Here is a 13,859-nt window from a genome sequence, read left to right on the forward strand (position 1 = left end):
GTCCATTTTATCAGTTCCACTTACTATATAGGTGCACTTTGTAGTTCTACAGTTACAGACTGTAGTCCATCTGTTTCTCTGATACTTTGTTAGCCCCCTTTTACCCTGTTCTTCAGTGGTCAGGACCCCCATGGACCCACCACCACGTCAGTGTTACTGCAGTGCTGAGAATGATCCACCACCCAAATAGTACCTGCTCTGTGAGGGTCCATGGGGGTCCTGACCGCTGAGGAACAGGGTAAAAGGGGGCTAACAAAGTATATACACACACCTTACGTTCGACCCGAGTGGCCAAGATGCGGAGTGGGGGCAGTGACGGGGAGGCGGAGCTACGAGCTCTCTTTCCCTCTCGGTTCAGGTGCTCCTTTAAAATGAGCAGAGCGGGAACAGAGAGAGGGACGAGCAGCAGCAGAACTAGCGACAGACTGAACAGCTGAAAAGCTCGAGTGAGAAAAGGACTGAAAAGCCCTGTTTGAACCACTGAAAAATGGGCAGCTTTGATTGTGAGTTGTTTTGTCTGTTGGCTGTGGAAATAAAAGAATAATGGCTGCTGCAGCCCTGACCCCTGCCTCCAGCGTCCCTCATTAGCCCGGGGGAGCACAGGGCGAGCTACAGACCCTTACTGACCTCTTCGTTATGTTTCTTGGACGTTTTCTAGGCCCTGTATGCGGCGATGCACGAGCCGGATGGAGTGAGGGGTGTGAACGCTCTGAGGAAAGAGGAGCCGTCGCTACGGGAACAGATTCTACAGCACGAAAGCATCGGCCTACTGCGGGAGTCTACAGCCTGTTACGACCGGGCCATACAGCTGGAGTCTGACCAGGTCATACAGAAATCCACACATCCCTCTAGAGTCAGGCAGAGCTGCAGGACACGAAAAGTACTACGAAAGAATAAAGATGAATGATGTTAAAGTAACAAACTGGTTCGGAGTCAGAGCTGAAACACACGTAGGACTTTTAACTGATCTTAGACTTTAGACTAAAATCCAGCAAACACAGCTTTGAACAGCTGTTCACACAGAAAATCATAATATTTTACATTAAAACACTAAAAAGTGCTGAACTGCAGAAAATATGATGATTCTTAATGTTCCACACTGATTTTCAGACTTTGGGACACATTTACTTCAAAACAATGGGATCTAACTGCTCACCATGTGGCCATGAGGGACAGGGATGCAGCTTCACTTCCTGCTCTAAAATGTAGGGGCTAAAATAAGGCTCCGCCCACATACTAAAACTCTGATTCAGTAGTGATATGAAAGCGTGGGTCAGCATTTTTTGAATAAAGTTTTTTTTTTTCTTCATTTTAAAAATTAAACTCATTATAGATCTAAACTTTGAAAAATACAAAAAAAAAAAAATAAATGTAATATTATTTTAAGTGTAACTTCAGGGGTTAGGGTTTGGGACAGACTCCTCCCAAAAGAAATACCCTAAAAATGATGATTTTGTATATACTTAGCTAATTACTGACTCTATTAATGTCTTGGGACCGCAGTCAGAACTAATTGGTAGAGTGGTCCATATAGGGGCCAGATAGTGACATCACAAAAACACCTGCCCACCAACAGTCACATGACTAAAAAATTACAAGGTACAGCTGAAACTTTATACATTATCAATGCAATAATCATTCAGAAATCATAACTTAAGGATGACCAACACAAACTGCATCAGCAGATGAGCTGCAGTCTCTAACTAAACGCCAGCAGGGTGGAGCTGCAAGAGAGGGGTTTCCGATAAAGTGGCCTCATTGTGAAGTTTAATGTTTTTCACCTTTCCCTGTGCAGATTGTGCACTACCACGGTGTGATGAGCTCCATGTTGGGGCTGGGTCAGCTGTCTACGGTCATGACTCAGGTCAATGGAGTGCTGGCCAACAGGTGAGCAGGACTTTTACATTCTTAAAACAACACTGCATCTCGTACAGCACGATTAGAACTCATAATGGTGTTAATAAAAAAGGCTTATTGTGTTGTTTTGTATTCCACTACTGTGTAAATAGTTCCTCAAGTTACATTTGTGTATTTAGTATATTTTTAAACGGCCCCTATTCCACATTTTATTTTTCCCTGCTGTCCATGTACAACGTGCGTCATTTTATGAACCAAAACAGTCGCAATTCATTTTTAGATGACCATTTTCTCATTTCTTTTTATCCTTTGGAATTAAACAGGCTCCTTTTGTTACTGTGGATTTTTTTTTGTGATTTCATTTTTTATTATTTTCCGTTTAATAAAAACACCCCCTGTTCCAGCCCCAACCCACACACAACAGTCATTAGCTACAACATAGGACACATAAAAACTGAGTTACGTCATTCACAACTTAAACACAGCGTATAGTTAAGCGAGCGCGAGGGTCCTGACTTTAGATATTCCGTGAATCCATGTATCAAGAGTTCTAGGGGCAGCTCATCCTTGCAGATGACAGCTCCAGATAGAAGATATCCAATAGGGTATGGAGCCAGTGCTGTATGGACAGGTTGTGAGGGGGCAGCCAAAGCTGGACGATAACGTTTTTTGCTGCCGTTAAGCCAGCCAGCCATAATTTCCGAGATCTTTCCGTAATGGGGAATTTAGAGTTATCATCCAGTAAATGAAGTTCAGGGTCCATGGGGAAGTATGTCTTGGTCAGAGAAGAGAGAGAATCAACAACCTCCTCCCAAAAAGCATAAACCTTTGGGTGGTCCTGCATAATGAGCATAAAAGTCCCATGTGGACAGAAAGTGCAGAAGGGTTGAGAGCTTAAACCCATCAAAGCTTTGAAAATGTTTTATGTAAATAAACTCTCTTTTGATTGGCTTTGCCTCATTCAAAACAATGGGATCTAACTGCTGACCATGTGGCTGTGAGGGACATGGGATGCAGCCTCACTTCCTGCTCTAAAATGCAGGGGTGTGGCTAAAACAAGTCTCCGCCTACAGACTCAACTCTGTGGTTGGCGATATGAAAGCATGGGTCAGTTTTTTTTTCGTTAAATGAAATGAAATATCATTAAATATTATTTTAAGTGTAAATTTACAGGTTAGGGTTTGGGACAAACTCCTGCCAAAACAAAGTACCTTATAATTGATGATTTTGTATATACTTAGCTAATTACTGACTCTATTAATGTCTTGGGACCGCAGTTGGAACTAATTGGTAGAATGGTCCATATAGGGGTCACATAGTGACATCACAAGATGACCTGCCCACCAACAGTCACATGACTACAAACATTACAAAGTACAGCTGAAACTTTATTCATTATCAATGCAGTAATCATTGAGAAATCATAATTTAAGGATGACCAACACAAACAACAGAAGATCCCATGAATTATGGCTGGCTGGCTTAACTGCAGCAAAAAAAGTTATCGTCCAGCTTTGGCTGCCCCCCCACAACCTGTCCCACATAATGTGAATAAAAGCCCCCAGAGTCCCATGTGGACAGAAGGTACAGGGGTTGAGAGCTTAAACCCATCAAGGCTTTGAAAATGTTTTATGTAAATAAGCTCTCTGTTTGATTGGCTGCGCCTCTTTCAAAAAGCAGCTCTCCTTATAGCTTTAACATGAATGGGCGGAGCTAAACTCTCAGCTGAATAGGTGGACATATGTGTCGGCTTTTGTTTCATCACAAAAACAATGGTGTTTCTGCGGTTTATTTTCCATATGTGGGCTGTATGTACTGTGGAGTGACTTACTAAAGTGTTTACATACCACATCAAAGCCTTTTATACCAAAAAAAGTGAGGAAAATGTGGTTTCCATAATGTGAGCTGGGGCCGAACGATTTGGGGAAAGTATCTAATTGCGATTTTTCTGACTAAGGCTTGACCCCTTAATGTAGTGAGCCAGAAAGTCGGGTAGTTGTGGTTGTGATGTCACAACACATGGAGGTTTAGTTGCCTCTGATTGGTCTAACTCTACAGGCAGTGCACTACTCTGTTATTAGGTTTAATTTACCCTCTTAACCCTTTAAACACCCAGAACCCACCAGTGTTCCCAAAGTGTTATTACACACTTCTATAACCTAAGAATAGCTCAACCAGTTTGCACTGAAGTCCCTGTAGTTGCTGAATAATAAGCCTTAGTGTGTAATAAGCTTAAGATTTTAAGTTAAAACGTAAGACGTTTTTGATTATCTAGGCTATATTTTTAAAAATTGCCGCTCTTGCGATGTGAAAATTGCGCTCTCTTTCGATATAAACACGATTAATCTTTCAGCCCTAATGTGAGCCCTTTGAAATGATTCTGAATCAAACAAGAACTAATCGACTTTAATTGAATCGTTGTGAAATATGAGATTTCATGATGCAGTGATTTTCCTGAAGAATCATATGTGAGTCTAATCATTGCCTCGTCATCTTTGTGAAGGCCTCAGTGGAAGTCTGATCTGAACACCTATCGTGTGGAGGCGGCGTGGAAGCTGTCGAAGTGGGATCTGCTGGAGGACTATCTGGCTTCTGGTAAAATTTTCTAAATGTTACTTTGTTAAATCTGTCATTAATGTGACGAACCGGCGTCCTGAAATGACCCTCATGAGCTCATCCTACTCAGTAACGTCACATGAATGAATCACGTTCATCATCAGCACAAACTAACGAGCAGAACGAGCTTCGCTGAGAAGATCATTAACTCTGATCAGCTCTCAGCTTCGTTATTAGAGCGAGACGAAGGAGAAAAAGGTGAGATGAGCTGCTTTTCCACCGTTTACTGGCTTTAACTTCTGTTCGGCGCTGCTGCCATGGTAACGCTGAATGATGGTCACGAGCAGTGGAAAAAAAGCACATGAATTCCGATCTGAGTGTCACATTAAAGTCGCATGGCCACGAATCTGATTCGTATCTGATCTAGGACCACATATGAAAGTGGCTCAGGTCGGATTTGAAAAGATCAGATGTGTGTCCACACAGCCCTGAAAACATCAGATCTGAGTCACATTAGGGCAAAAAATCAGATTTGTGCGACTTCAACCTGGTGATGTGAACAAAGCCTTTGAATATGACATTAGGGCTGGGCAATATGACAATATATATCATTATTGTGATAAATTGTTTCACATTACAACACAGTATGCTTTTCTGATCATATGTGTATCGTCAGTGCTTGTAGACGCTCACCAACTGCATGTTTCATTATAAAGAGAACAAAATTAGTCTGTTTAACTGGATTTAGTGACAAATACTAATTAAAAATCACTGTTCAGTTTTTGATAGTATTTTTTTTTTAATGTAGCACTACTGGTTCTTTTTTTCTCAGTTCCAGCTGATCAGATGACTGAAAAATTCAATTTTGTGACATATCGTGTTTCATGAAAGTATCATGATATTACATTTCTGCCATATCGCCCACCTCTACGTGACATAAAACACTTAGCCCTGTCAGATGCCTGCTGTGAAGCGCTGTCTAATCTGATTTCTGCTCATACAGATCAGAAATCTAACACGTGGGGAGTGCGGCTCGGTCAGCTGCTGCTGACTGCCAAGAAACAGGGTTCGGAGGCGTTTCAGGAAAAGCTGAAATTGGCCAGAAAAGAGCAGGTGGTCCCACTTTCAGCCGCCAGCTTTGAGTGTGGGACCTACCAGAGAGGATATGAGTACATAGTCAGGTACGTTAGTACTGAGAACAGGTAGGAGTGGGCTTTATCTCCTCTAACAGTGTATATATGTCATTTATTTCTCATCTGTGTTTAAGAAGAGGTAGTAAATCAATAATGTTAGCTTCTAGCTTATACAGAAATAATGATCACTGATAGAGAATATTTTAATCTGTTGAAAAAAAGGTAGAACTTTTAAACAAATGTCAAAAAATCAACAAGTTTATACATCTGTTTACACAAAATGAGTGTTTTTTGTTTTAAAACATGATTTATTCAAAAGGTGTTGTAGAAAAAGATCATTTGAAATATTCTTTGCAAAACGTAGTCTTCAAATTAGTCATTAGTACTTACAGCTAACAGTGAAAAGCAAATGTTAGTCCTTGAATGTGCAAATTCCATATCATGATAACGTTATGCTAACAATATGCAATCATATGCAGAAGTTTGAATTAAATTACATGGTTTGCTGATTTTCTGTGTGAAAGTTAGCACATCCTCTATAGAGACACACTTAAATATGACATTTTTAGTGCTTAATTTCTGTTTATTTTTGATGAGTTTAATATGTTGGAAAAAATAAACATAAAATGTGCTGTAACTTTTGCACAGAATACATTTTACATGTTATTTTTTCCACAGTATGTTAATTTCAGCAAATGTATTAAAATGTGCAGAGGTTTGTCTCTGTACAGGACGTGTAACTTATTCTCACTTAGAAAATGAACAAAAACATGGAAGTCGACCAGGGTGCACAGACTGTTGCGTACGACTGTATATCCTGACCCTCTGATGTATGTGTGTGTTTCAGGCTGCACATGCTGAGTGAGCTGGAGCACGCCTTCACTGAGCTGCAGAAAGAGAGCAGTGGAGCTGGGGGCAGCACCAGGGGCGGAGCCCGGGGGTCCAAACCGGAGCTCATGCTGAACTGGGACGCCCGTTTACTCATGACCCAGAATTCCTTTAGAGCCAAAGAGCCCATCCTGGCACTGCGGAGGGCGCTGCTGAGCCTCAGCAAAGGGTGAGAATACACTAGGAGTACACTATGAATACACTACAGCTACATTACGGTACAAAACAAAGCACAACAGCTACACTATAGTACACTACAGCTACACTAGAATACACTACAAATAAACTACAATACACTACAGCTACACTACAGCTACACTAGAATACACTACAAATAAACTACAATACACTACAGCTACACTACAGCTACACTAGAATACACTACAACTAAACTACAATACACTACAGATACACTAGAATACACTACAACTAAACTACAATACACTACAGCTACGCCACAGCTACACTACAGCTACGCCACAGCTACACTACAGCTACACTAGAATACACTACAACTAAACTACAATACACTACAGCTACACTACAGCTACACTACAGCTACACTACAGCTACACTAGAATACACTACAACTAAACTACAATACACTACAGCTACACCACAGCTACACTGCAGCTACACCACAGCTACACTACAGCTACACCACAGCTACACTACAAAACACTACAGCTACACTACAATACACTACAACTAAACTACAATACACTACAGCTACACTACAAAACACTACAGCTACACTACAATACAGTACAACTAAACTACAATACAGTACAACTAAACTACAATACACTACAACTAAACTACAATACGCTACAGCTACACTACAATACACTACAGCTATACCACAGCTACACTACACTACAAAACACTACAGCTACACTACAATAAACTACAGCTACACTACAGTGAACTACAGCTACACTACAGTACACCACAGTGCACTACAGTGCACTTTAATATACTACAGGACACTACAGCTGTACTACATACAGCTACACTACATTACAGTACAGCTACACTGCAGCAGCACTGCAGTACACTACAATACACTACAGCTACACCACAGGTCAACACTGTACACTATAGCTACACTACAGCTACACTACAGCTACACTACAATATACTACAGCCACAGTACAGCTCAGTGTGTAAATACAGGCTGTGATGTGTAGAATCGTGTGGTCATCGCTCTCAGCCTGCCTGGGTTTACTCAACAGGTGATGATTTGCAGTGTGAGTTGGTGTTTAGGTGTGTGAGTTGTGTCTGCAGGAGTGTGTGTGAGGAGCAGGTGGGCGAGTGTTGGCTGCAGAGTGCCCGCGTCGCCCGCAGAGCCGGACACCATCAAACCGCCTTCAATGCCCTGTTGAACGCCCAGAACTCGCACATCTCTGAGCTGTTTGTGGAGAAGGCCAAGTGGCTCTGGTCCAAGGTAGCGACAGCCATTTCAGTCAAATTAGATATTTGAATTTTTAAGGCATTATTCGGAGTGCTGTAGCCTTTAGCCTGCTGCAGTGTTTTTTGTACACTGCCCTCTGGTGGAGAATAGAGTTCAGGCACCTCATGGTTCTTATGAGAATGCATAACTTTAAAGACAAACTCATTTGCATATCAAAAAAATTGATTACTCAATTTTTAAATCTTTGATGACTATTTGAACATTCTGACACCCCTCTAGTCCAAGGTAGACTATATATTTATATATATATATTTATAAAATCTGTACATATTTATTTATAAAAAGAGAACCATAAATTGTCAGATATTCATAATATTTTATAATAAGTTAAAGTCATAATAAAATCTTTTCTGCTTACAAACGCAAACGTGGTATCGATGCAAAGTTTAGAACCTGCACTTTCCACACACTTCCTTTTCTTGTGTCAGTGAGCCTCATGTGAGATCTGTTGTGACAGGGCGATGTGCACCAGGCGCTGATCGTGCTGCAGAAGGGGGTGAAGCAGTGCTTCCCTGAGGATCAACCACTCACAGACCCAAAGAGGATCCAGATTAAAGGGAAAGCACTGCTGCTGGTGGGCAGATACATGGAGGAGACGGCCAACTCTGAGAGCAACGCCATCATGAAGATCTACAGGGTACTGCAGTCAGCTGTGTTATAATATAGACTGACCATCAAAAGTCTGGGGACAACTAGCTTTTCAGAAATTATGTTAAATGGAAAGAAGAAGGGAATAAAAAACACTTTTGTGTTAGACTTTTTTTTTGCACACTTGCTTATTTCAATATATATACACATATATTTATGATAATTATTACTTCATTGAAAAATAACAATGAAACATATATATCCCCAATTTTTTCACGGCCAGTGTACAGTTAGACTGAGCACTTTTAAAGGGCCCATATCATGGAAAATTTACTTCCATTTGCTTTATTAAATTATGACTTTGATGTAGTAAATATTTGCTATGGTTTCAAAATGTGCCCTTCACTCCCTTCAGTCCGTACAGTACATAGCTGTACTGTAATACTGTAAGCTGTAAAATCAGACTGTTTTGATTTGACTGCTTTTTGTGATGTTGCAAAAATCTGTGCGTTGACATTTTCATCTAGTCAGCCTACAGCGGTTTAGCCAATCCCATTCGTACTGAAGTTATGAGGAGTGTTTCAGCCCAGAGTGTTTTTTTTCTTGAATAAGGGAAAATATAGCGAAGCTAATCAGATCAGAGCTCTATTATATATATATATATCAGTCTTAAAGTCACAGTAACAAAAGCAGCTGTTTTCATTCTGAGGTAAACAGAGAGGTTGGAAATGATCAGTTAAAAATTAATTATGTTTTAAGTATGTGGGTTCATAAAACCACACACACACGTTATAATTGGACCTAAGGAGTCAAATATAAAAAGCAGCAGAGATGTTGGATATGGTCACCGAAACTCTCTCTCTCCCTGTAGGATGTTACTACGCTGTTACCGGAGTGGGAAGATGGGAATTTTTACCTGGCGCAGTATTACGACAAGCTGATGCCGATGGTCACCGACAACAAGATGGAGAAGCAGGGCAACGTCATCCGCTACATCGTCACTTATTTTGGAAAGTACGACGTTTCCACTGGGCCAGTGCTGAAAAAGTAAATCTCTCCAAATGTGTTTAGTAGATAAATAATTCCTTTCTTCTGTGTCACTCCAGAGCTCTTCAGTTTGGGAATCAGTACATTTACCAGGCGATGCCCCGCATGCTGACCCTCTGGCTCGATTTCGGCGCCAAAGTTTATGAAGTAGAAAAAGGTATGTTTTTAATATCGTTATGCCATTAAACTGATAGCTTTGACAAAAAATCCAATTGACCCGTTTTTCTTATCTCAAATGTAGAGGATCAGCCAAGACAAGACAGCCTAAGCTTCTTTAATTTGGAGCTACAAGGCTAATGTAGCTAGTAAGTAATTGAAGATTATACCCCACCACATAGATCTACATACCTAGATCCCGCGTTGACTGCTGTTCTCTATCTGAGGCGATACGTCTGCGCGTCCGCCATGTTGGAGAGGTCAAGATCCGCTTGTGAACGAATTCACTTGTATTGAGAGACGAAGAGTCTCGGAATTAAATCAGCCACAACTTCATTACTCAACCGATTTTCACCAGGTCCGTTTAGTTATAATCCTCAGACTCAGATTAATCCAGGCTGCTCGGATCTGCTCTCGGTAGCTTTTATTACTTTAATAACTGATCGTGATAATTAGCCGTCCAGACCAGCAGGAAAGTATTCAGTCTGCACCTGACGATAAAAACCGTGTTTAGCACGAGAAACAAAATCAGACACATCAGCAAATCCATCAATGTGTGAATCACTTCTAATCTTAATACACATAAAAAATAATATAAACTCCCAAATACAGTAAGAAGGACGGAGCTGAAGTTGGCTTCCTATTCGCCAGCTTCTTGTTCGAGTTTTCCCGTTCCACCTTAAATGGTGCAGTACTCACTTTCTGGTGCCTGAAGCTGCACCATTTAAGGTGGAACGAGAAAATTTAAACAAGAAGCTGACTTCAGCTTCATGTAAGAAGTTCTAACGCTAATCTATTATGAATATCTACACGGATTTAGGAACGATATAACTTACCGAGCTAAGTATTAAAAGCTTTAACCATCACTGTAAATAAATAACTACTACATAGAGTTAAGATCCTGAATAGACTATTAAATGAAATAAGCTTAATATAAAACCAGAGGAAAAACAATCACATCAACAGGTTCTCTGTGCCTCATTAACCACACGGCCATATCTACACAAACACCACACAGACATGAGTGTGGATCACTGCGTTCCCTCCGTTATATAATCCTGTCCCACTTTCTGAGTGTGATATTCCTGAAATAGTGTAATTTTGGACAGTATCTTTATTAAACTGCCGCTCTGTAATGGTACTGAATGCAGTCCAGCAGCGATGTTGACCGCCCTAAAATGGCGGCGCCGTTGACGTGCCTGGCTGGACCCAATGCAGCATCTCGGTATGTATAGCTATGCCCCACCGATTAGCATGGTGCTAACTGCATACTCTGCTCCCGCTGCACCGCCCTCCAAAAATCAGCCTTCAGGATGCCACTACTGTTTTTAGCTCTACAGTATACCTTTTGTAAGTGAGAGTGCTAATTGGTGGAGTATAAGCTTCCGTTACTTGTTAGCCACATTAGCCTTGTAGTAGAACTAAAGGAACTTGAGACACCAAACGTCTTTGCTGATCATCCACTTTTGGCTGAACTGTCAGTACAAAAGTCCTCATTGTGGGAATTTAAAGTGTTAAACTCTCAGCTCGTCTTGTTTCCAGCCGGCCGATCGGACAGGTCTCAGATGCGCGCGGATTTGAGCAAAATAAACGCGGTGATCAGCGAGCACACCAGTAACCTCTCACCGTACCAGTTCCTCACAGCCTTCTCGCAGCTCATCTCCCGCATCTGCCACTCCAGCGACGAGGTCTTCGCCGTGCTGATGGAGATCGTCGCCAAAGTGTTCCTGGCGTATCCTCAGCAGGCCATGTGGATGATGACCGCAGTGTCGAAGGTCAGTGGGGGAATTTCTCACATACTTCAGACCACGGGGAATGTTGATCAGACACAGCAGTGCTGCTGGAGTTTTTAAACACTGCGTCCACTCACTGTCCACTCTATTAGACACTCCTACCTTGTCAGCCCACCTTGTAGATGTACAGTCAGAGACGATAGCTCATCTGCTGCTGCACAGTTTGTGTTGGTCATCCTCTAGTCCTTCATCAGTGGTCACAGGACGCTGCCCACAGGACGCTGTCGGCTGGTTATTTTTGGTTGGTGGACTATTCTCAGTCCAGCAGTGACACTGAGGTGTTTAAAAACTCCAGCAGCACTGCTGTGTCTGATCCACTCAGACCAGCGCAACACACACTAACACACCACCACCACGTCAGTGTTACTGCAGTGCTGAGAATGATCCACCACCCAAATAGTACCTGCTCTGTGAGGGTCCATGGGGGTCCTGACCACTGAAGAACAGGGTAAAAGGGGGCTAACAAAGTATCAGAGAAACAGATGGACTACAGTCTGTAACTGTAGAACTACAAAGTGCACCTATATAGTAAGTGGAGCTGATAAAATGGACAATGAGCGTAGAAACGAGGATGTTATGCCTGATCAGTGTGTATGTGTGTATATAGCCTGTGCAGAAGTTATGGCACGTTTTATATTGTATGTTTAATTACAATACATTAAAATAAATAAATAGAAATTGTGCACTAAAATTTGCAGAAAAGTGCCACATAAAAGTATTTAAGTGTTTTTACATGTAAATTAACTGGGCTGTTCAAATGTTTGTATGCAGCTGTATGTTCCCCAGTGCTGTTTTCTCTTAAAGGGTCTTAATGCTCAACATTCCCAGTATAATCCAGTTCCACACTGCTGTTCCAGCAGAGTTTTAGCCTAGATTGAGGAGCGTTCTGTTTTGGAGTAATATATGATTTTCCGTGTTTTCTGTGCAGTCGTCCTACCCGACCAGGATGAACAGATGTAAGGAGATCCAGAAGAAGGCCGTCAGCCTGAAAAGCTCATTTGCGAAATTCATCGGAGACGCCAACAGGCTTACAGACAAACTGGTGGAGCTGTGCAATAAACCGGTGGGAAAAACTTCCAGCATTTAAATTTACAGCGTGTTTCACTTTAAAACTATTGAAACTCTCTTTGTAGGATTCAGCAGAAATGTGCTCTTGTAATGAAGCGTAGATGGAAAATGTAGCCCAGTTTCTTCAGGACAGATGCTGCAGGAAACGCATGAGCTTTTACTTTCCAAGGCGTGTCGGGTTCCTTTGATCACAGCTCCGTGGGCGTTTGGAGTCATTCGAAGAAAACAGCTTATTTTAATTTAAACGATTCTGTAATGCAGGGCGGTGGATTTGAGCTCACTGAGCAACATGTGCAGCCTGGACTGTAGCCTGAAAATCAGACACAACTCAGACCAGATCTGTCTTTCCTTCTCTGTCGTCATAGTAACTGTCATAGTGAAATATACAGTGCGCACATTTTGTGAAATTGAAGCCAAAATGATCTCATTACTGAAAGGATATTTCGGAAAATGCTCAAAAATGACCCCACACTGCAAAAAATGGTCTCTTGTAAAGTAAAATGATCTTAGATAAGCTTAATTTAAGATTATTTACATTACTCCTAGACATTTTGTACTTGTTTTAAGTAATTTTATTAAGTAAAATTATCTCACTATATTGGCTGAAAATTGTGCTTGTTGTCAGAAATGTGCTGGACACCAGCAAAATGATCTGCCCGTGTCGTGAGAATTTTACTTAACAAAATTACCTAAAACAAGTAAATAATGTCTAGAAACAAAGTAAATAATCTTATAATAAGAGCACAACCATCTCAGAATGGGAAATGTTAGTTATATAGATTGGATTAAAAATGATTTCACTTGACAAGACACCATTTTTTTGCAGTGCTGCTGTGATTATAGTCATGTCAGGTTTATTTTTTAGCACTTTTTACTAGGGGTGTTAAATGCATCACCGCAGTTCGATCTGAAGGTGGTGATTTGAACAGCATTCAATAAACTATGCACCCCTTTTTTGCCCAAATATTTTTTTTTTGGTATTTCAAATAATAAAATCCACACTTTAAGTTTATGTAGGTTGTCTGTATTCTATTACTGTGTAAAATAGAAGTATTTTTAAAAATAATACTGGAAAAGGCAAAAATAGCCACAATGAATTGTGGTAAAACTGAGAATTCGCTGAAAATAAACCAGTTTTCTTGGATGCGTGTAGCTTATTTACAGAGCTCAATCTTTGTATTTAACTGCAGAAATGGTATCTAATCCTAAATCTAGTCTATATATCTAAAGTTTCTCATGTCGAGATTGTTGTAAGATTTTTATAAGATGATTTGACTTATTTTTAGATGTTTCACTTGT

At 40.9% G+C, this 13,859-nt stretch overlaps 1 protein-coding gene across 1 annotated transcript in view; it reads left to right on the forward strand.

Moving 5' to 3' along the window:
• Positions 1–13,859, forward strand: part of atr (ATR serine/threonine kinase) — a 59,637-nt gene that overhangs the window by 34,409 nt on the left and 11,369 nt on the right. Inside the window, 11 exon segments of the mRNA XM_036556301.1 lie at positions 659–823; positions 1,796–1,887; positions 4,361–4,452; positions 5,417–5,594; positions 6,394–6,603; positions 7,722–7,881; positions 8,366–8,545; positions 9,368–9,510; positions 9,603–9,700; positions 11,242–11,474; positions 12,421–12,555. Coding sequence (XP_036412194.1) covers positions 659–823; positions 1,796–1,887; positions 4,361–4,452; positions 5,417–5,594; positions 6,394–6,603; positions 7,722–7,881; positions 8,366–8,545; positions 9,368–9,510; positions 9,603–9,700; positions 11,242–11,474; positions 12,421–12,555 — 1,686 coding nt within the window.

The sequence above is a fragment of the Colossoma macropomum genome, unplaced genomic scaffold (genome assembly GCF_904425465.1).
Source record: "Colossoma macropomum unplaced genomic scaffold, Colossoma_macropomum, whole genome shotgun sequence".
Taxonomy (NCBI): domain Eukaryota; kingdom Metazoa; phylum Chordata; class Actinopteri; order Characiformes; family Serrasalmidae; genus Colossoma; species Colossoma macropomum.